This window comes from Serinus canaria, chromosome Z, assembly GCF_022539315.1.
Source record: "Serinus canaria isolate serCan28SL12 chromosome Z, serCan2020, whole genome shotgun sequence".
Taxonomy (NCBI): domain Eukaryota; kingdom Metazoa; phylum Chordata; class Aves; order Passeriformes; family Fringillidae; genus Serinus; species Serinus canaria.
In genome coordinates this window covers 47,080,121-47,104,704 of record NC_066343.1, presented here as the reverse complement: position 1 = coordinate 47,104,704, position 24,584 = coordinate 47,080,121, and the positions used below count along the sequence as shown (strand labels likewise).

The window sequence follows — 24,584 nt, the reverse complement described above, 5'->3', positions numbered from 1 at the left end:
AACATCACAGGACAGGTCAAAAGCTGAGAATTCTGGGAAGACACGTGATTAAACAACTTAGATTCTACAACGATATCTACTACAATTATTGAAGAAAAAAGTTCATTATATCCCAGAGATCAATGATCTGATCTTATTTTGGGATAAGCAATAAACTCGATAAATTTAGAGATTTGTTTTTCTGTTTCTGGTTTTGTTTTGTTTTGTTTGGTTTTTAATCTAAAGAGAGCAAAAGAATAAACTAAGGCAGGAGGAGAGTGAGAGAACTGCTAGGGAGGTGCAAGGGGCAAAGAGAGAGAGAGAGCAGCAAAAGCTGGAATCTACACCAAAAGCAGACTTCTGTAGATCCAGAAAATATAGGATTCATAAAGCTTTAGCGTGGACGCACACTACTGTGGCTAAATGTGTTGGAAAAATGCTCAGCCAGCAAAAAACCCCCAACTTTGTTCCATAGATTTCCCAAAGATTTCATTTCCTTTTTTTTTTTTTTCAGGTATAAATCTGCATAGGAAGAAGTACTGTGCTTTATCTATTTGTGAGAGGAAAGAAGATGTGTCCAAACTGGCTAATCTTTGGTGAAGTCAAATGTGGAAAAGACAGCAATAAACACATTTTAGATTTTAATTGAAGTGTCTAATGCAGGTTTTGGTTTTGATGAATATAACCATTGGTACTCCTTGCAATTTCTGAATGAAGTCCAATGTTGAAATAAATTTGTTAAAAAAAATAAAAGGAAAGAAGAAAGAAAGAGGAGAAAATGGATCCATCAAGTACTGCAAAAAGCAGTAAAGAAAAAAATTATCAAAAAATACAGTCACAGCAGTGAGCAATGTGGAGTAAACAGAAGCTGCAAAACACATAGAGACAGACTCTATAGAAAGCTATGACAACATCACAGACATGGACAACACACTCAGTAACACAGAAAAGGAGAGGGGAAAGAGAAATTATTACCTATAAATAAAAGTTTTTTAAAAAAGGAAGAGAAAGAAAAGAAAGAAAAAGTGAGAGAGAACAACTCTGGGCGTCGGTGGAAACAGTAACAAGACCCTACCTGAGCGTAGCTGCTTGATGCGGCCATTGTTGTTGCTTGTGTCAACAGGTAAGAAATCTTTGAACCAAGTTATTTCAGGATCAGGATTGCCACTGGCTGCACATAACATGGTAGCTGTACGAGTTCGTTCAACCACCTTCAGCTGTGGGCCCATATCAATGGTTGGAAAACCTCGAGGAATTTGATCCTCTGAAAAAGAAATTTATAAATTGAGGGATTTCACGTCAGTTGTGCAGTGCTGCATGAAAGACCGAATCATCATCCTCCTTAACATTCAGTGATCACCTAATTATTTGTAAACAACAAACAATTGATCAAAATGCTGGTACAAAAGAAAAAGTTCATTAAAAATGGCTATAAACTTTATAATTATAAAATCAGATGATATACACTACCTAGCATGCAATCATTGGACTCATACTATGGTACCATACAACACTGATATTGCCCTTCTTGCAAGAGTCCTTACTATTTTATGTGACATATCAAGTTACCATTATCAAATCTACCAACCTTACGGAAAACTCCTCTTTATACCAGAGAAGGACACAAAGAAGGATCATCATGCAGTGTAAGAATTGGCCACTAACTCAGAAGACCTAAGTTATGTTTCTTGCTTCAACCTAAGTTATGTTTCTTGCTCAACAGCAGATAAGTAACATCTATCACCCCTGTGCTTTGGTTGTCCATCTTACAGATGGACTTGATAGTGCTTTACTGCTACAAGGGAATGCTGTGAAGATGAATGCATTATATGACTGCAAAACACTGAGTAATATTTCTAAACAATGGAGCTGTGTGGATAGTAAAGTTAAAGCGGCACAATGCTCACAATGATATTGAATAGATACAACAGTGTCTATTAAATACTCAGGTACAGCCCAAAATCCTCATGCTAGTGTGGTTAATACTGAAATATTAAAAAATATTGTACAAGGGTAATTGGCCTTCATAATGTGACACCTGCTAGCAAGTAAAACTGAAAGCACAGTAGGATCAGAAAATTTCTCAGAAATCAAGTTTACATAGCTAAAATAACCTGTTTGAAATAAACAGTCTTGCTCCTCATTTCCACTGCAATGGCAAAAATATTTTTATTGCAAAATAATACTAATTCCATTCATAAAAGAAAATCAAAAATAACCAAAGAAAGAGGATCAACACCAACTATAAGCCACATGTTATTTAATGTCTTGACTAATCATTACTGACTTGCAATTGATTAGGGGACAAAACTAACAGGAGAAATTGTTCAACATCAATTCTCTTTAGTTAAGAAATGTCGCATTTTCAATGTCAGATAAGTCTTCAGACTTTTCAGAAAAAATGTATAGCAAGCACACACAGCCTAGAGATCTTTGTAGTTGCTGAGGTGTGATGCTGCTCATGAGCTACTTAACTGCTTGCAATACTGGTGCACATAGATAACCATAGAATAACAGAGGGGTTTAGGACCTTAAACCAAATCTACATTAGACATCTCTGCCATGGACAGAAGTCTCTTCCACTAGACCAATTTACTCAGAGATACATCCAACCTGGTCTTGTACAGCTTCAGAGACGGGCGATCCACAACCTCTCTGAGCAACCTATTTCAGTGCCTCACTACCCTCAGAGTAAAGCTTTTCTTCTTAAGATCTAATAAAAACCTACCCTCCTTCAGCTTAAGGAAGATCTCCCATTTCCTATCCCTTTTGAAAAGCTTCTCTCCTGCCTTCTCGTAGCCCCCCTTCAGGTACTGAAAAGTGTAACAAGGTTTCCAGAGCTTTTTCCTTTCTTGGCAGAACAGCCCCAACTCTCTCAGCATTTCTTTGTAGAAGAGGTATTCCAGACCCACATCAACCAGTCATCTCCTGGACTCATTCTAACTAATCTAAGTCTTTCTTGTGTTAGAGGCTCCAGATCTGGACACAGTACTCCAGGTGGGAGTCTCACAACAAAAGAACAGAGGTATAACCATATCTACTGACCTCCTGGACATGCCTCTTTTGATGCAGCCCAGGATAAGGTTGGCTTTCTGAGCTGCGAGTGCACATTGCAGGGTCATATCAAACTTTTCATCCACCAACATCCTGTCTTTCTTCCCAGGGTAAGCCTCAATATGTTTTCCACTGTCTGTATAATTATTTGGAATGACCCCAAAACAAGTACAGAACCTTCCACTCGGCCTTGTTGCACTTCCTCAGGGTCCACCTCTCAAGCCTGTTAAGGTCAATCCATGTCCTTCAGTGTGTGGACCCCATCACATAGCTTGGTGGCATTGGCATATTTTCTAAGGGAGCACTCAATCCCACTGTCCATGTTGCTGTCAAAGGTGCAAGTAGCACTGGTCCCAATACAAATCCCTGAGGATCCTCAGCTGACACTAGTTTCTAGCTAGACATTGAGCTGTTGACTGCAACTCTAGGAGTGCCATCATCCAGCCAATTTTTTATCCACCTCTCAAAATTCATCCCTTTCAAGTTTAGAGACAAGGATGACATTTGGGAGAGTGCCAAATGCTCCACACAAATCCACATAGATAATTTCTGCTGCCCTTCCTTGTTCAACACTACTGTGACACACTCCTAGAAGGCCACCAAATTTGTCAGGCATGATTTCCCTTTAGTGAAGCCATGTTGGCTGTCGCCAGTCACCTAACTATTTTCAGTGTCTCTTAGCACATTTTCCAGGAGGATCTGTTCCATGACCTCTACAGGTACTGATGTGAGACTGTTTAGCGTGTAGTTCTTTGGTCTTCCTTATCTCCCTTTTCAAAAGTGGGGTCATGTTTTCCCCTTTCCTGTTGGTGGGAACTTCACCTGACTGCCACGAATTTTCAAATATGATGTGTGGTGGCTCCATTCTTTCATCCCAACACTCTAGTCGTAAGAGAGGTCCCTGTGTTTCCATGATGCCAATTAAAGTCATTGACCTGCAGGCATCCACACAGCTCTAGCACCACCCATGTGTTAGCACAAAGGGGTTTTAAGTTGCTCCCCAGCAAAGCTGATTTTCTGTCTGGTGTGGCTGGACTGTCTTGGTGCTCTGCTGTTGACCTGCATACCCTCTCCAGGCTCTTTATGGCTCAGCTATCTTACCAGTTTGTGTGGGATGGCATGTTCCACACCTTATCACTATTAAACCTGATGGTATCTCCCTCCCCTGTCACATCTAATTTAAACCCCTATCAATAAGCCCTGCTAGCCCTTCACCAAAGAGTCTCTTCCCCCTTAGAGAGAGCTGAATCCCACCTTCATTCAGCAAGCTGGTGCCACATATATAGGCCATCCCATTATCAAAGAAATCAACATTTTGGTGATGACACTAGTCATTGAATCATATGGGTCCATCTGTTTCTTTCAATGCTAATACCTAAAACTGGAAGAACAGAGGAGAAATAATCTGCACCCAATTCACCAGCAATTCCAGGGCCTTGGTACAGTGAACACAGCTGTCTAGAAAGCTTTCATGGCTCTTCAGAACTGGGATTTCTACCAATCAGCTGATAAATGTCAAATCATTCACCAGGCACAGGCTCTTCCCAAAGAAAGGTATGCTTCATGTCTGCTTATAAAAGTCCTTGCTTTGCTATTAGCTGACAAGATTTGACTTGTGACACACAACAGGATTTTTATGACCTTACCTTTCTACTTGGCTTATACAGAAAACCCTAGAGTCCCTTTTGCAAATACCTAAGTGTACAACAAAGATAATCTATCTTGAATGTTAATAGGATGAAGTAGCAAAGAGCCTCCCTGTCTTATTTTTAATAAGGGCAATTAAATTCCATCCATCTGCCTTATGCATACAATCTCTTTGAATGAATGCTCTTCATGAAATTTTCATGAGAAACATCGCAATCTAACATTAAAATACCCAGAACTGTTATATTTTTGACAGTTGTGGCTGGTATCCAACCTGGCTTTCAGGTATCTGGCAATAAACCCAGATATACAAAATCGAACGGACAGGGGAAATACAGAAATTTCTAATGGGAGGCCTTATCATGGTGGATTTATTTTTTAGGATGTTATTTACTTTTTTCTCTTAGTTTATTAATGATTTGTACTACTGTCTTTACACTTTAGTGATACCAAGTATGACAGACAGCAAACACTTTACAAAACAAAGCTGAGCAGCAAATTGTTGAACAACAGCATCTCAGCCACAGTATGAGGAACGTAACTATTACCATTTTCTTTTATATTGGTACCTCTATAATTTTATCTGAGGTGGCCTGAAAAATATTTTCATTTTATCATTAATATGCTCACTAGGTTCTAAACTACAGTATTCAGTTCTAGTCAATTAGTTTCCAATTCGTCAACAATTTAAATCAGACTTGACCTTCTCAAAGACATTTGGTACTGTCATTTTTAGAGGCCATTAAAGGTCAGATTTTTCTGTCCTTGTGGCTTAGTGACTTATACATGTAATACGTATTTTGTTTAGGATGACAGATACAAGTGATTCAGACATAGGCCACATTCTTTGAATTTGTTATTTGTCTTAAAGGTGCTGAATTTCATTATTGACAATAAAAGAATGCATTTAGTACTGCATCAGTTTAATTTCCAATTGCTGCATGACTCCACAGAAGTTATTTGTCAGTGTATGATCTGAACAATGTAGAAAACAATAACAGAGAGAGGTTACGATATGAGCCCTTAAGAGAGAATGTAACAAAATGAACTTGCCTTGCTGTGGATCATTTTTTAACTCTCTGTATATTCAATCAGTTTGACATTGCTCATCCAAGGCACACAGAATGGACAACAAACAGAAGCTGGAAGCCACTGAGCTGCCAGAAAGTTATGATCTTCTTGCCATTACTGAAACCTGCCGGGATGTGACTGGAGTGTGACTGCTGATGGCTACAGGCTCTCCAGAAGAGACAGGTGAGGAAAGAGAGAGGCAGAGGGGTCGCCCTCTACATCAGGAGGCAGACTGAGTGTGAAGAGCTGTCTCTGAAGAGCAGCCACCAGCAGGTCAAAAGCCTGTGGGTAAGGATCAGGGACTGAAGCAACAAAGGGAACCTTGTGGATGGTTTTAAGTACAGACTCCTGATCAAAGGGACCCTATTGATGAAGCCTTCTTGCTCCAGCTACAGGAGGCATCATGCTCACAGGCTCTTGTCCTCCTGGGGCACTTCAACCATCCCAAAATCTGCTGGGAAAGCAGCATAGCAAGCTGCAGGCAGGCCAGGAGACTCTTGGAAAGCATGAGGGATACCTTCTGGAGCAAAGGAACAGACAGCAGCCCTACCAGAGGGGATACGGTCCTGCTTCTGATGGGCACCAGTGGAAGCGAGCTGATCCTGAACATCGGGGTTGGAGGGAGTCTGGGCTGCAGTGATCACACACTGCTGGAGTTTGCAGTCCTGAGGGGTGTGGGCCACGTGAGGAACAAAGTTAGGCCCCTGAACTTTAGGAAAGCAGACTTCCAGCTCTTCAAGGAGACAGCCAGTGAGATCCACTGGGAGACTTCTCCCAGGGATAAGGGAGTGGACCAGAGGTGGCAGATCTTTAAGGAAGTTTTCCAAGCAAGCACAAGAGCTGGCAATCTCCAGGAGCAAGAAACTGAGCAAGGAAGGCAAGGGAACAGCAGGGCTGAGTAGGGAACTGCTGGTCAGACTGAAGGGAAAGAAGCAAAGGGACAAAAGAAGTAGCTGAAGCTAGAATGGGTGGTGACCGAAGAGGAGTAGAGAGATGAAGTATGGTTGGGTAGGAATGAGGTCAGGAAGGCCTAGGTGAAGCTGGAATTGAACCTGGAAAGGAATTGCTCAAGGTCAGGTTGGACAGGGCTCTGAATAATCTGATCTAGTGGAAGACATCCCTGTGTATTCTAGAGGGTTTGGAAATAGATGATCTTTAAGATGCCTTCCAACACAGGCCATTTTATGATTCCATGATTCTGTGTTCTGTAAGCAATGTCCTTGCTGCCAGTTTAGTAATTGCTTCCCTTCCAAGAAACTTAATTGGAAAAAGCACATTAGCCTTTACATTCAGATTTCAACATAAGTCTACCTAAAACAAATGTAAAATACGTAATTTTACTTGTTGCTGCATTTGTCCTAGAGATGAGCTTACCCTCCTAAATGCAACAGCATTTAGAGGCTCAAACTCAGTGGTTTTGTGTGAACAGTAATTTTCATGGAATGGTATCTTGAAAATAGCCACAAGTTAAAATTATGCTCTACCAAAAGAAGAAAGCATACTTATCTTTAAGTGGTAGTGGTTGAAAAAATTATAGCTGTGCCACAACTACATATTATAAATTCTGTTCTGCTTATCACTTAACTCTATTTCCTCTCATCTTAACAAAAAAAAAGGTGCAATTTTGAGATTTTTTTAGGGTTTTTTTTTTTAGTGATGTGATTATTTAATAAAATTTCAGGAACGGAACTTCTCAAGCTATGAAGGTTTATTGTCAAGACTCTGTGTATACAAAAGCTGCACCCAAAGAAAGAAGAGGATTTCAGTACAATGGCTTTGACCCTTGGTGGTTAAACCTGAATGTCATATATACAACACAGCTAAATAAAGAGGGAGACAGCCATATTTAGTTAGGATTTGTGCCACAGCTTCTTAACATTTGGACTACTTTTTCTGTAAAAGGTTACTTTCAGACCACGCGTAGGCCCTGCTGGCAGCAAGAAGAGTGTTAGCTTTTAGAAACAGATTGAGTCTTGAACTCTTAAATTCTGCGTAGCTACCTTACTGAATCACTCTGGCAATCACAATCATGATTTAAAAAGAAAGACTGAATAGTGTGAATAGTCTTCTGAGTTACAGTACAATGTGATGATATAACTATGATACAGATATGAAGTACAAATGTGAAGTATCCAAAGCAAATTTTTATAACTTCAGTTTTGGACTATAAAGGCAAGGTAATAGCACCAGGACTCAAGGCCAGACAGTTGCCAAGAAAACTGGCTAATATGTTTGTTAAGTGTTTAATTTGTAACTATTTTCACCATTGGAACGTCCATGTTCCAGAATATTAATCTGGAGTTCATATTCATATGTAGAACAGAATATTACCCTAAAGTTAAATCTGTGTAATCTACCTAGCTAAAATACATACTCTTACCACTTGACTGAAGCTCTTGAAAATCTTGCTTATGTAAACCAATTATTCTTATTGTGCAAATGGAAGGTGGTTCTCTACTCTATTCAGGAAGAAAAGAAAGTGAATCTATTTCAAGATTCACTGATAGGTTTGCCACAGGCAAATTTTAGTCATTCTGCAGCTCACAGAATAAAAAGGCACACATGGAGCATTCCCAGAATACATTATAGATACTGAAGATAAACTACCACAATAAAGTTTATTATTTCAAAGAACAGTGTAAATAAAGCTTTTATTTTCACTATTCCAGATGGCAGCAGCATATAATTTGCATGGTTTTGACATCATGACCGTATTATTCAAAATCATTCTTCTTCCTTCTGAACTGAATGCAGGATTGAGAACAGTAAAATCAAAGAGACTAGGAAAGGAACCAAAATCACCATTTTGCAATGAAGCTGGTATTCTGTACTATTATTGAAGAACCATGGATATAAAGGAATTAAAAAAAAACCCAGAGCCAATTCTAATTATACATAAAAATTAAATTGGATTTAAAATATATAAAGCATCAGAGAAGAAGTGCCAGTTAATAAACATTATTCATACTGAAACACTTTACAAGGCAAATTTTGGCAAATAGAAGTAATTATGAACACACAATAAATTATTTTGTGAGATCCTTTGTTCAAATTTGCTATATACAGATGGATACTTAGTGGTGTTGTACATCAGTAAAGCAGGGTAATATCTACACTAGAATAATAGATCTCGGTACTGGTTGGGAGTTCTCTTTAATTTCACACTATTTTAGCACATGAGGAAAGTGAATTGGACATTGATAAGATGATCAGTAAAAATTCAACATAAGAACAGCTGTCCATACCATCCCATCAAAACCCATGCATTTCAAAGTACCTTCATATACAGAAGAGATGTGCAAAGCACATTTTGATACAAAAGAAAACAAATTTGTTTAGTAGCTCTGTATGCAATTACCCTGCAAATTGCAAAGTAATGTCTATATAACAGAACACAGAGCCACTTAGACTGAATTATCATTTGTATGAATGTTGAAGCAGCAATTTCACATTGCATTAAGTCAGTTAACATTCATTGTTATTAGCATTTAGCTTTAAATAAGTTCTCTGTTTTAACAAATGAGTGCACTGAGCCTTTGAAATTAGATATCTTCTAATAAAGAAAAAGGAATTTGAACCTTTCAGCAGTTCTCAAAATGTGCAAAATTAGACTGCACATAGCAAGCTTTTCCCAAAGTGACCTGTCTCACTCACATGAACAATGAAACACCTCTCACTCTGCTTTAACTATGACATGACACCTGAACAACAAGAATTAATATTTGTAGATTCATCACTCATATGAAAACACAAGCCTCAAAATAAGGGTTTATTCTCAGATTTGTACACAGGCATGTCATAGCTTAGAGCAGAGCATATCATCTGAACATCAATAAGTCCAAATTTGGTTATGATTGAAATTTTGGATCTCTGTCTGTTCTGTTCATTTGGAATGTAAGAGGGAATACAAAAAGCTGTGTCTCAAAAAAACCAAAAAACCCAACAAAAAAACAAACAAACAAACAAACAAAAATGTAGGGAATGCAAGCATCTCTACCAGATGTCCCTTATCTAACACATGGAGAGGACTCAGCGTCTGAGGTAATGAAACAAAGGCAGAGGATGTGGTTGTTTAACATCAAGGTATCACATGTTTAGGAAAAGAAATGCTAAACCTCTGAAGGAAAGAGGATACAGCATCCCACATATTCCCATATGCAAATATTCACAAGGAAAAGACTATATATTTTGCACTGGTGAGTAAAAGATGAGAGGACTGCAAGGGGCGGCAATATGAATTTCCATGATTACCGTTTCTGATTTAAGGCTTAGTTTCCAGACAGGGTTAGGATTTAGATTACACTAAATAGGGGTTAAACTGGGGCTTGCCAAGAATCAAGATTAGGAAAACAAAAAAAGCATGCTTGCTCTATCCAGTCAATATTTTTAACATAACATTTGTGCTTTCACATTCTCCTTACTTTTATTTGAAAAATAATGGGGAAAGCAGTGCAATGCAGGCAGTCCTTGCTTTACACTTCAGTTTTTCACATCACATACAGCTTTATGGTGAGATAAATAATAAGATGAGCAGCAGGTTCACATGTACACCATAGCACACTTTTCATTTTAGTAGCCAGAATATACTGACTGGTCCAGAACATGTAAAAAACATTCTTTTCCTTCTCTTCCTCTCCTTTCTATTCATTATTCTCAGTGTTAACATTTTATACTAGCAAATACATATGACGCTTCCTATATAAGTAGTTACCCTCATACTCATTCAGTATAAAGCAACAAATACTAATAAGTGTAAAGCGATAAATCATCACAATCAAGTTCCAACATCTCAGTTTGAGAATGGGCTAGAAGAAGCATTTTGTTTTCTTATGTTCAAAAGAGCAAGAGAGAAAGAAATAAGAAAAAAAAATAAGAGCAGTGTGTCAAGGAGTTCTCAGACCATACAGTCTGCCTCTCCCTCCTTCCTTGTCATGGCCATTTCTGTTACTGATGTTACACTGCTTTCAAGGAATTGTTTCCTCAATGCCATAATCTTCCCTGATGTTTTTTAACGCAGCCTACATACTCTGTAGCCCAAACTGTCAACAATAAACTATACTAACTGCATTAATGCCACAGCTGCAGAATTTAGGAACCTGACAAAGCAACTTGTCAAAACCATTAACTTTGTTGAAGTATTGTTTCTAAAGGAGAACAACATTATTTCCTACATTTCTAGTTCAGCATTAAACTTGTACATTTTAGAAAGAGAAAGGGGATATTTTCACTTTGGTAAGTGGTTAGATAGATGCTCAAAAAGAGCAGATAGATGGTGGTTAGATAGATGCTCCTACTGTTTAGCTCCCTAGAAAAAAAAAAAAAAAAAGAGGAATAAGGGTTAAGAAACTGTATTTTTTAAGTTTTAACAAAGGATATTTCATTCAGGATGAAACACTTCTGGTTCAGTGAACTAAACAGCAAAGTAGTGTCTATGCATTTCAACTGATTTTCTGGTGCCCAGCACAACAATGCACCTGTAGAGATGTAGCAGTTTGAAACTGCATCATTTCAATAAACAGCAAATGTAAGTATAAAAAAAACCCCATCAAACAACAGAAGTCCTGTCACTGCCGAAGAGACATGAAAAGAAGATATCCCTTGAAATTCAGTACTATTCAGTGTTGTACTAATGTTCCTTATACAAAATATGAACCATTTTTCTCCAATGCTTCCTTCATCTTCATTGGTCTGAAGATCACGCTTACAACATTCATAATGCTTACATGATTGCAGATAGGTGACTGTAAAAAAGCAATAGACACAGTAGCTTCTCATTTTTATGCTTTCTTTGCTTGTTCTATTTTCAGTCTTTCCACCACTATGAACATGTATTTATCAATTAAGAAATTGCTGGAAGATGTAAGACACAAAACAATGCCTTGTACCATGTACTCCCAACAAATATAAGTAAAAGAGAGAATACAAAGAACAGGTAGAAGCTAAAACACATGGCATCTTTGAAACGATATGAACCTTTAACAGAAGGAAGGATGTAGTTCCTTTATTAATAGGTGGAGAAATTATTCTCTGATTGCTTGGCTGTGCAGGGAGTGGTTGTGCTCTAGAACTCAATTTTCATATGGTTGAATGTGAGAGAGGAATCCCTCTCACTACTTGTGTGTGTCACCAGTTTTGGCAACATTCCTTTCTGCCAATACTGAGAAGGTGCCTATCTTCTTACAGAGATCTGATAGCAGAGAAGAACAAGTGTAGGAAAAAGCACAGAAGGGAGTAGATATGAACTGCTTTTTGTTTGGGGTGAGTTTCACCACTTAAGAGTTCTTTGTCCAAAGAACAGCACTCCTAAGACAAGGATGCTACAGGGGGAAAACACCATTGACTTCTGGTCTAGAGGGATACTGCAGGGCTTTCTCTCTAGCAGAGGACACACACTGCTTAAAATTCAGCTTTTCACAGTTCTCTGGCAAGTTGAATAACCACTGCTGACAAAAAACCTCTAATGAGCATGGAGTCACGCAGAACTTCACATTAACACTTTATAGCACACACATGGCTAAAGCAGCCAACATTTCAAGGTTTTCATCCCATAAAGACTCCAAGATTCATGACGTCAAAGGTTCATTTCATCACCCAGACCCAGTGTTTAGAACTGTGGCCTGCGACTTTTGAGTCCCACTTGAAATTTTGCTGCTGCCCTAAGATGAAGTAAGTGGGAATAGTCTGTGATTGAACATGCCTCACAATATAATAGTGAGTGCCGCTATTAGAAATGATAGATAATGTCTGTACTCTGAGTTATTGTGTGAAAGAAAATGCCCAACACCCCAGCATGCTCTGAAGCATGGCAGAAGTCCTGCCTTCAGTTTGCAGAGGTGATGCAAGGCAGCACTCACTCCCATCTTCTGGGAGCTTGCTCCTGTCCTCTGCTCCTCCAACACATTTTTCACAATAATATTCACGTGGCCTTGAAAGAGATATTGTGAATCACTGTGAGCTGAACAGAGCATACTCCAGCAGGCTCTCTGGAATACTGAGGGAGGGAGATTACTTTAAACATGACACTTTCACATTTGTCTAGAAACCACAGCTAATATTTCTCATGGAACTGTAAATGAGGAGTAATGTGGGAATTCATTCTTAAGCTGTTGAACATAGAACAACACCAGATTTACTCAGCTTTGCTATAACTATTGCAACTTACTTGACTAATTCCAACAAAATATATATTGTCAGCAATTTGAAATAAGAACTTGGCTGGGCATAGGATGTTAAAAGTGTTATTTTTTTAAAAAAACTTGTTTATTTGCTGAGATCAAGGTTCATACCTCTAAGTACACCATAATTATTTTAACTACTTTTTCATTATTTTAAATACTTGAAAATTAATTCAGTGCTACCTCTAAAAAAGGTAGTAAAACAAGCAGTGTAAATTGAAATTCTTTAGTCCAGATTCTGAGTGGATATATTTAAATTACAAATAAAATGTGGTTCATACAATACTTAATCATTTGCATAGTAAATATTAAATGGATTTTATATATACTATAGGCAAGCTTTTTGTTTTCACAGTTTCTGTTTAATTTTCTCACCAACTTCTATCCATCTAATCAAAGACCATCAATCATTCAAGATCTTTTTAAACTATGAGCCTTGGTTGTTTCCAGTTGATTTTGCTTTTGTTTGCTCTGTTATTTTGTAGAAGAAATTTTTGCAAATGAAAATGATATTTAGTTAGCAAAAACCAGTAATGCTTCAGTTTCGGTGGCACACTCCACTGGCATGTACATAAAAAACCAGCTGTTCAGCATAGCTGGAAGTCATGGACCACAGAGATGGCTGGGATGGCGTTTGAATAGTCCAGTGTGATTGCCAGAAGGGTGAGAATCATCACATCAGGTGGGGCAGGTAGGGGATGAGAAGGAGAGAAATAATAGAAGAAAGTTTCATGTTTTGTCAGTTACTTGCAAATCCATCACAAACTGTTTTGTGACGAATAGTTAATGAAGTCAAACAGCTGTGGAGAGCCAGCTCCTGCCTTTGAGGAGACACAGTGTGACAGAGTGAGCTTAGCATAGCATTGTGTATGTCAAGTTCATCAAAACCAGTGTAACCACAGAAAATCTCCACAGCAGCTTTGTCAACAGACTTAACATCTGATCAGTTTCATGAAGAAGGTACTAGTGAAGAAAACAGAATGCTTGATAACAGAAGATGTGGATGTGTGCAGTGGTGAATTAAAACTGTAGGCCTTGGAAGGCCCTACACTGCAGAAGTAATTCAAGCAATTGACTAAGAGGGAAAGGGTTATATTTGCTTTCAATAATAAAACTATTTCTCTTTGGATTTATTAATAGTAACATCTTTCATTCATTTTACAACAATATAAAACTCTTGTTTTTTATAGAAAAGGGATTGAACTATTTTTCCTGTAGGCTGGAGAGGCAGGCATGAAGATCTTCATATGCACTCTTTAGAGTCAATTGGGAATAGGTCAGATGTTACAATAATTGAGAAATAATTTATACCACTAAACAAACACATAGCAATAAATCTCAAACCACACAAAAGTATTTCAGTATTCCGAGATTTTTTCTGTACCTGAAGAAGACTTAAAAATCAATCTGTGCGTGCTAAATACCTTTCTGCTTTTTTTTCATTATGGCATTCTACTTTGAGTATTTGAGTATGTATCACTTTAAGTGATACAATAGAAGCTATTCCATTAAATTAAATTTCAGAGGGGTTCTAAAAAGAAGAGTTGGTTGGTTTTGCCTTTTCTGTAACTTTCAGCTCCTCTGGCAAATGAGGAAAGTATTTTGCTAATATATATGTAGCTTTTTGTGGGTCTGTTCTTTCTTTAAATACTATGCTTCTAGAAAATTTTTGTTTAACCTATTTATTTTTATGCATACCAATATTTATCCTTTCTGATTTTTAACCTTTAAAAACTTTTAACATTTAAGCCTTCATGACGTACAGCTGCAATAGCCCCACCCCAACATCATACCATCCTCAAAAAACCAAGTCACAACTTCAAAGACCACCAGCAAGAACTTTGAGAAAAAACAATCTCTCGTATTTTGGTCCTAAAATGTTTATTCTTCTCTATTATCAGTTAGGCCAACATTTTCTAATTCTCCAACTCTTTGGCATCTAGCAGCTGGCTTTCCACAAAAGTCAACATCACAGAGCTAACAACTGCGGAAACATGACAAAGGTCTTGCCTGAACACACTGAAAATCTGTCTCTGCATTAAAAAGTCTGAAAGATCTTGGAAACTATCAGCAAGTACCTCACAAATCTCCATGTGTGTTGCTCATCATGCTTTGCAGCTCAGACAGGAAGTAAGACTATGGGAGCTTCCATTACTAAGATAATTACTCAAAAGAGAAACAATAAAATGTTTTTACAAGATAATGTCCAGCTGAGGCCTTCAAAACTGACAACAAACATACCTAAATATTTCTACCAGTTTTAAAGAAGCTTAATTGGAACATCTTTCTCACAAATGACAATCTGAAAATGCTCCTAAAAAATTAATGACTACCACACATGGCACTCTTACGTTGTGCTTGAGTATTTTAAAAGTATTCCAGAAAAGGAGATAAAAAGTCCTTAGAATTTATCTCATTGAAAACGAAAAATGTATCCAACTGTGAGCTATAAATTAATATAGGACATCAGAAACTACCAAGGGTTTAAAAGTTAGGATATATCACCTGCAATTTTGGGGACTATTTTTCTAATGATTCTGAGTCAGGTAAAAGTGTATATCTATCATATATCAGGAAAACATGTAGTAAGGCTAAATTAACTGATGCACAACATATGCAAGGCCAGTGTGTAACAGTGTAAATTATGTGATTTCTTCTGAGCATGTCAGATTAGCTATACAAGGTTTCTGAGATCTAATTCTTTCCTATCTTTGTCATTATACGGTAAAAATTTCCAATTAAGGTAAAAAAAAAAACCTAAATAGGTATTATTTATGTAACATGATTTTGCAAAGACTTGTCCATTATGGTGAAAAATAGGTACAGTTCGATCTTTATAGTGCCACAAAATGATTTTATATATATATATATATATATATATATATAATATATATATATAAAATTTCTATATATAAAAATAATAATAAATATCTTATTTTCTACAGTATTTAGTAATATTCAAATCACTTCATATTGAAAAAGACCATTGAAAATCTTTTTTCAACATTCTGTAACATCATATAATAGTACAAATTATGGAAAAATCCTCCATATTTCCTAAATCTAGGTATTCTGTTCAAAAGAATTATATGCTGAAAATTATTTCCTGATTGTCTGCCAATGGCTTTGAACATTTTTTATTACATAATTTGTCTAACTTAAAGATACTGAGTAGTCTCATTGAGGGAACTGACTGTAATGGAACGATTTACACACTTAAGCATGTTGCCAAAACAACTGTCACATTTCCTAAATTCATTGCTATTTCATTTCATAAGTTATTGCATCTCATTTTTTCTTCCTACTCCAAAGCAAACAGTTCACTTACAAATTTTCCCACACACATGACAAAGATTGCACTCTCTGTAGTGAAGGCAGCTTGCATGCATATCCCTTGTCTACCTGAGATTCATAAAGTGCTGTTTAGATTTATGCTGAGTACAATGAAAATTTAGACATGCATCATCAAGAATACTTCTTTTTATCATGATAATAGGATGCATCTTATACTTGGCAAACACAGCACTGCAGAGAAATATATGCTTATTTTCTTATATCATGGGAAGAACAAGGAAGCCACTTAGCATTTGTTCTTATCTAAGTCATCAAACTTCTTAGGGCCTGAGCAGGCAGTTTTTTTTAAGCAAACAACACTGAAAATTAGTTACTAGAAAACCAAGATTAAAGGAAAAAGAAATCTCCAAGTTGCTATTTTGGCAATGCAGGTGAATGAACATACACACATGTAATAATTGATTAAAAGTTCCATGGTATTTTATCAACATTCATGGGTAATAGCTATGTTTTAGATCACAACAGGATGCTGAAGCAAACAGCACTGAGCTCCCAGCACTACAGCAAAGTACTGAATACTAGCTAAATAGTTGAATTACCTATTACCACTACTGCTTGTTCAAGCAGCTACGTGTTTATCGGCCTACTATTTAGAGGTTATGAGACTGAAAGCTCACAGCTGGAGGTTGCAGAGAGGTAAGGGAACAACTACACTACACTCTCAGGCAGTATGAAATGTTTGTTTAATAATTTTTACAATATAGCACGTATGTTTTCTATTCTTTTTATTCTCTTGATGTGTATGTAATTGTAATTATCAAGAGAAGAAGCAAGAAAAAGAACAGATGCTACAAAACCTAGAATTCTTATTTAGCACGCGTATTACAGGCACAACCAGGACAGTATCCCACAGAATGATCTAGAAATTGAAGAGCATCTTTGTTAGTATTATTAGCAGTGTTGAACAGAGACATTAATTTTATATTGATTTTATTTTACTGTACCCTTAGTATTATAAGTGATTTCTGTTGTTCCATCTGCACATAAATTTATATTGTTATAGTAAGGTTCTGCCTTTCTGTATGTTTGCCTTTCTATATATTTCTCTACCAGCAGTGTAACAAGCTATGTTTATTTCCTTAAGACTATGGAGATGAATGCTCAGAAGATACTTATTGAGTTTTAAGCTCTGATCTTCCTGGTAGTTTTACTCTAGAGACAAGTACCTTTTAAAATCTTTTTTCCTTTCCTTTCCCTTCCAGTTTTCTTTCAGCAGGGGAGTCTTTCAGCCATTGTTTAGTCTTCTGTTCAAAACCACATCCCTAGAGAATTATAACTATTTATCAATCTCCCAAAAGCAAAGATAAGAATTTAAAGTACTCCTTTCATTTAAGCTGCAAAATTAACTCCTTGTTCCCCTCCCACTGTTAGGTTAATTTAAAATTGCTGGTGCTCTCAGCTGTGGTTAAGTTCCCAGAGCCACAGTGTCTGTAAGGCAGAGCTGGTGCTCCATCCCATTCACAGGGCAGGGCTGGCACACACTTTATGCCAGAGAGCTCCAGTGAAGGGCCTGGAGTCAGTCCCTGCACTGCCTGGGGCTAGCACCCAAGGACATTAAAACTTAGGAAGATTTTACTGCAGGTTATGAAGTTATGGTGTGGATGGATTGCTTTATCTCCAAAATGGCAGCTGTCCCAGCTCTGGTATTGCTTTATCATGTCAGATAAACACTCTCCTTGCAGCACTGAACACTACAAGTAAGTAAGTACTACAGTAAATAAGACTTGGTGGTAACAATACTATTCCTGAGTGTGACAATTTACTTTTTCAGTTCTCAGCCTATCATATATGATGAAACCCCCATCTCTGAAGTTGTTTAAGAGATGTTTGAGTGTGTAATGCTTCACAAGATGAAGGTACAGAAAACAATTATGAGGACTCACTGCTTTCTGCCTTTTGTAAGATGCTTTTTATATGGAAAGGGACAGCTATGTTCACTCAAAATTTGGTGGGAGTGCATCAGCCTACTGGGATATACAGGGTAAAAGACTGTGGGTAAAAGTCCCTGAAGAATTTTAGCATGCAATTCTGAAAGAAGAAATGATAGAGATGTAACATCTGCAATATGACTATGCATGTGAGATACTTGCGCTCAGACTCAAAACAGCATAATGATCACATCTGCATGCAAATTCCAAAATTTAAATGTGATGAAGACATATGTGGTACTTAAAAACTGAAAAACAAGCCTCAGTTTCTTTCTGAGCAGTGAATGCAATAATCACTCCACAGATATTAACAGTCATTTCAAGCTTTTCAGATTAACTAATGCCATATTTTATTCTGCTTTTTTTTCTTCATTTAAAAGAAAAATCTAGCTCATACTAGAATATTAAGAGCAAAAGATGGTTTAGATTTCTTTTTTACATTCCAACAAAACTACTAAGTGCCAAGCAGTCACATTTTATTTCAGGGATTATTACCAAACAACTTTGTTCATTAAGTTTGTTCATGTTAAGATTGAGTCACAGAAATGAAAAAAAAATCCTTAAATCCTATTCTACCATTTCTAGAATTATTTCTTAACTTCATTTTCACTTAAATGAACACCAAATCTTGTGGGAAATGCAAAATATTTTTTAAAAACACAGAATGTTTGATTACATTTAGACATAGATTCCAGCTTTTGAACTTGAAATCCAAAGATGATTAGAATAAAGAAAAACACATAATATTCTAAATCCTATAGAGGACTCTAGAGAGGCCTTAGTAAAAACTTTTAGAAGGAGAGTAATTAATTTTGTAATAGCTAACTCTTTTTACTTTTTTTTTAGAATTTCCACAGAAAAAAACACGTTATTCCTAAAACTGAATCAGAGGTTTTCAGAAAAACATAGAAAGCAAAAATCTTATCCTCGAAATATGTAACATTTGAAGCTGCCTTCCAAGACTCAGCATTTCACTTCTCTGTTTTAGTGAAGTAAACTTGAAGGAGTGATTATACATGTTGTAGTGAACATGTAGATGTTAGGAAGAAGAGGCTTCTTTACAAGGCACACAGCCAGGACACTCAAACTTGAATACAGATCAGCTTCATATGTTCTGCTATTGTGATACAAGTAAGGAACAAGTCACTGAATGATGCTGGATTTGGGTAACAATATTCAGATTATATAACATAATTTGACCTTCTCAACAGCATGAGTCTGAGACAAGGATGTCTGCTTCTGTATTTCTTATACTAAGTAGCATCTTTAGAAGATCTGTGTGACTGTTTTAAAGTCTGATATCTATAAGAAAAATACTTTTAATTGGTCATTTGCTTATTTTAATAAGCAAATGACCAATAATGAATCATACCCTGATATAAGTTTAAAAACAGTGGGTACAACTCTGCAAGACAATCTGAATGCATAGCAAAAGACAGTTTGTGCACTATGAATGCTCCTGGATTCTAGCAATCAGCCCTGTGGTGCATGGTTTCCACGGCCAGCTGGTCTTTCACAAAAAATGGTTCCATGTTCTCTGTGTAATGATTACTCATACACGTGGAATAAATCTGTTCTGCCCATGGTTTTCACTCAAACCTCCCTTCATATCTCCCAAAAATATTCTCTTTCAAAATAACAATGGACAGAAGGGTTGAAGGACCTCAATTTGTCCCAAGATACAGACACTGACCAATAAAGGCATTGCAATTGGCAAGTAAGAGCCCTTGAATTTCTCAGCACACCCTAACTCCTTCTCAGTGCTTGGTAATTCTGGAGATGCCAGTACTCACAAAGTTCAGGGGCTGTGAAACCCTCTGCTCTTCCCAACCATTCATGTTATCGGGCACCACACCACCAGTCTGGAAATAAGTTACTCATTCTCAGAGATGATAGAAAATGAGTTTTGCAACTCCCCAAATTTACCATAAGCCTCCTGGCATATGGATTTGAGAGGTAGCTCTACATCCACGTAGTGAAAGGTAATATAATTTCACTGTGATGATGCTTGTTGCTCAAATGAAGCACATAGGTCTTGTCTGGCTACAATATCAACGTTTTGTATCCTGATGGGTGTAGGAAAGACATCTCTACTGGAGAAGGAGGGGAAATGCCCATGATTGACTTTGCAAATTTTTTAAATAGCTTCAACCTTTGGTTAAGTTCAATACATGCCTTTATTCTCCAGTAATACCTCATTTTTACTTTTGAAGAAATTTCAGAATGTTTTTAAGGGTCAGATTTTACACTGAAGATCCTGTTTTGATGGCCATGTCACTGGGTTTTTTTCCTACACATATACAAATTTGTATAATAAAACGTCATTTAACCAAAAGCCTTTATAGAATACAGTATGGTGCTTCTCTTCCCTCTGAAAAGAAAACAAACAAAAAAATCCAAAGTTTTCATTGATTTAGAAAGGAATCTAATGTTGTCAAGGAATGCAATTTTGAGCAAAAGAAAGCAGCAAACAAACATATTCATAAAAATAAATAAAACAGGCCAGAATTAAGGATTTCCTTTTCTTATTTATTATCCAATGTACAGAATAATTAATTGGTAATATGATTCTAGTTTTATTATAGCACAGTATTTCAAAACTGAAGACATTTATTACAATGTCTGTGCAGTGTCTAGATGAGGACATTTAACCTCTTTGATTATATCTTTAGTAGAACTTCTCTTCATCTTTAACTATCAGTATTTTTCATCCTCTGCAGACTCTTTAGCAGACTTTGTGAATTTAATCAGAATCATTACGTTCCTCTATATGATTAAACTTAAGCACATTCTGATTTTATTCTCACTACAGTTAAGCTGATATCCCTACTTACAATAGTGATCATGATTTTTAAGTTTGAAAATTCTATGAAAGCTAACTGTGTATCATGTTTTACAATCAGCTTTTTTAAGAGATTGTGAGACATTCAAATTCAATCCTGAATCAGTGTCTACACTGATAGGCACAATAAAGAGAGAAGGGATGTTATTACAAAGAATCTACTACAAAATTCGCGTTTTCTATAAAATGTAGGGTCTACTATAAAATGAGAATGCTTTGTCAGTAACAATAAAAATAAAATATTTTGGTACACACAGTCAAAATGCTTAAATGCACTTCACCTCTCCACAAGGCGAGCATATACTTTGCTACATATTTGCATAAAAGATTTTACAAATTGATTTTCATAAAGGAGATTTTAAATTACTTGTCTGCATTTTTTTGTTGAGTAGGTGAAATAGATTTTCTGTCTCTAGCTTCTGAAAAGAAGGAAATAAAATGGCAGCTGTTCAGAAAATACGCAGAAGGAATACAGCAGGGTTCCTCCATAACCATGGGTGACCTGAAAAAAATCTGTCAGGACAGATTTGTTTTTCCATTTTTCCTATGAGAAGCTACCTTATTAAAAAAATACACCAAAATCTTCACATGGATTATTTCCATGTTATAATAATTATGAGGAAGTAAAATAAAAGTTCATAGTGGACTTTCTTAATGAAAGAAAATGAGTGGTGGATTATTCAGCTACACAGAAAATAATCAGGTCACAGAGCATATTTGCTTTCTGTATTGCTTGGGGAATACCAAATCAAATCTCTTTTTTATTGCAAGAAACTGAAAAGGTAAATAGAGTTCAGAAAATAACACCAAAATTTAGAAATACCTGAGTGAAGTAATTTATTGTGCAAGCTTGGAAGATTAATGTTAGAGCTCTCTTAGAAAATAGTTGTAAATAAACAGCAGTTCAGGAGAAGGAGGATGAGCACAAAAGTAGGGCAGGAAAGGAATAATGGAGTCTTTCAGTCCATTAAGCAACATCAAAAAGTACCTTAAAGTGGAGAAACATGGTCTTCTTACCAAGTGTAATTTAATTAAAGGAAGAGCATATGTGTACGTGTGTGTGTGTGTATATCTATCTATCTATCTATCTATCTATCTATCTATCTATCTATCTATCTATCTATCTATCTATCTATATATCTACACAAAGGAAAAGTGCAACATAAGCAGTATTTACTCAGTGGTACTACATATAAGAAAGATTTAAATATGGGCAGTAAATAATAAATACTTTGACAAACTGCAGATACCTGGATAGATGCAGGAATTGTCTACCTTGGAGCTGATAAATGTGATTGATCAGCATTAACAGGCCCTAAATTTGCATTTTGATGTTTCAGGATATTTGTTGTATTCTGTGATTTTGAGTCAAAATATGCACACTCCTAATATATCTAATAAATAGTTGACACCAACTTTCCCCTCCTCGCCCCAAATCTTCTTTTTAATCACCCTTTGAGAGGGTTTCAATAATTTATTTTTTTATTCTGGGGATTTACTTTCATTTAGATAATTACTTTTTCATTGTGTTAATGAGTTCTTATAATAGCACATAACAATGTGAGCAACTCGGTGGTCAGTTGATTAAAATTCTGATGTCATATAATGCTTTCTGGGCAGCTTCTATCAGCTGCTAGCAGCTTCTATCTATTCTAGCAGCTTCTAGCTATTCCATTGTTAAGGTTTTGTGGCAAGAACAGTATCACCATATAGACTTGTAGAGCACCCAGCACAATGGTGCTTCAATTTTGATTGGACACATAGAAAGCTATTGTAATACAAATACAGTATTTGTTGATTGAAAGATTAGATAAATATATGAAAGCTGATGAGACCGTATTATTCTCTACAGGGATTTTGAATCTACTGTTCTATTATTTTTTAAAAAACCTGAGTGCTGCTCATGACAATGGAACGTTTTCATTCATTCCACAGGAGAAAATGCAAAATAATGACTTAATATATGATAAGAGTATGGCCAGTGAGAATAGGTCTATTTTGGTAAATAAATTACTTTGAGCTATCATATGCCCCAAAGTAAATCGACAGCTGCAACAGTTTGCAGTAAGCCATTAGTGTGCAAAGATAAAATGATGTAGTTTTGCAGAGACAAAAGGCTGGTACAACAGCCAAACCAGTTGATTTGTTAAAATTCAAGACTTTATGCAGACTGCTAGAAAAACCATTTAACTTTACCTTTCAAACAGAGAGATGAGAATCTGACACATTTTAAATGGCTGTTTCTGGGCTGTCAGTCAGAGCAGGCCAAGAGATGAAACTAACTGCAAGTTAATGTGGACTTGCCACATTTGTACAGAGAAATTAGACTGCTATCATACTCTAAGATTGGGATTACAGAAATACAAGAAAGATAAGAAAAAAATTTAGGAAAATAAAGATGTCAGTGTTCCAACATCAGGTCATAAAAAGCCAAAATGTATCTGTCACTTTATTCTTTCATTTGTTTTCATTGTGAATGATTAAATAAACCACAATTATTTATTGAACAGTGGCCTTCAAAGCAAGAAAATAAAAATCATCAGCACAGTGTTTCATGTCTTGTCTTAGAAAAACTAACATAATTATTGCTGTTTATAATACTCTTCAGCCAAGAGGCACTTCTTTTCAGCAGAGATGCACAATATTTTTATTAAAAGGAGAATTACATCACAATAATATCTTGTCTATTTGTTTTGAGAAGTGTCCTTGGAGACCAGAGGATTGAATTTCAATTAGATTACACTTTCAATGCTCTGTAGACATAATCAAATATAGCTGAATTTCATTTGGAAAGAAAATATTCTTTCATGTACAGATTTGAAAATGTTCATGATCATACATAATGAAAAAAAAAAGTGGGAAGCACCAACTAGGTCAATAATCTGCTTAATTTAGGGTTCTTCCCAATGATCCATTTTGTGGGGTTTTTTCCCCTTGTCATATCACTACTATTCTTGACCTATGACCCCACATATATTCTGTACTCCTTCATAGTTCCCCAGGCTGAATCTTAGTGATGCATATCCCCTGTGTTTTCTATCATGATTGCTATTCCATTTTTCAAATTAATGAACACTGAGTGTATAAGCATCTTTAACTAGCAACAAACTCAATTCTGTTTTGGCTGATGTGCTTTGTTGCAACTTCAAAGCTCATATGACAGGGGAATTGTAAAAGGAAAGGTTAGACAAGGAATGTTGCTGCATTTTCATTGTCTAATAACTCAGTTAAGCAATCTGTTGACTCTTTTGCTTCTATTTAATTTGCTTTAGAATAATGAAACACTGATATGTCGTTTTAGAGTACAATTATGAAGGGGCTGCCTAACCAAAGATTTAGATTTAGGTTTAATTCTAAAATAGAAGGTACATATTATGATGGAAGTATGAATCACAAAATTGATACCAAACTCTCACTAATATGGGTTTGATAAACAAAAATTACCCAAAAATAAGTAAAACAAAAAAAATTGCTATTTTGAAATCAGAGTGTAACAACAACATCCCATTTAACTCTTGAGTAGTAAATTCCTGT

The 24,584-nt window shown here is 36.3% G+C and overlaps 1 protein-coding gene across 1 annotated transcript in view; it reads right to left on the bottom strand.

Moving 5' to 3' along the window:
• Nucleotides 1-24,584, bottom strand: part of PTPRD (protein tyrosine phosphatase receptor type D) — a 366,121-nt gene that overhangs the window by 139,196 nt on the left and 202,341 nt on the right. Inside the window, exon 5 of the mRNA XM_050987010.1 lies at nucleotides 1,055-1,243. Coding sequence (XP_050842967.1) covers nucleotides 1,055-1,243 — 189 coding nt within the window. The remainder of the gene's footprint in view (nucleotides 1-1,054; nucleotides 1,244-24,584) is intronic.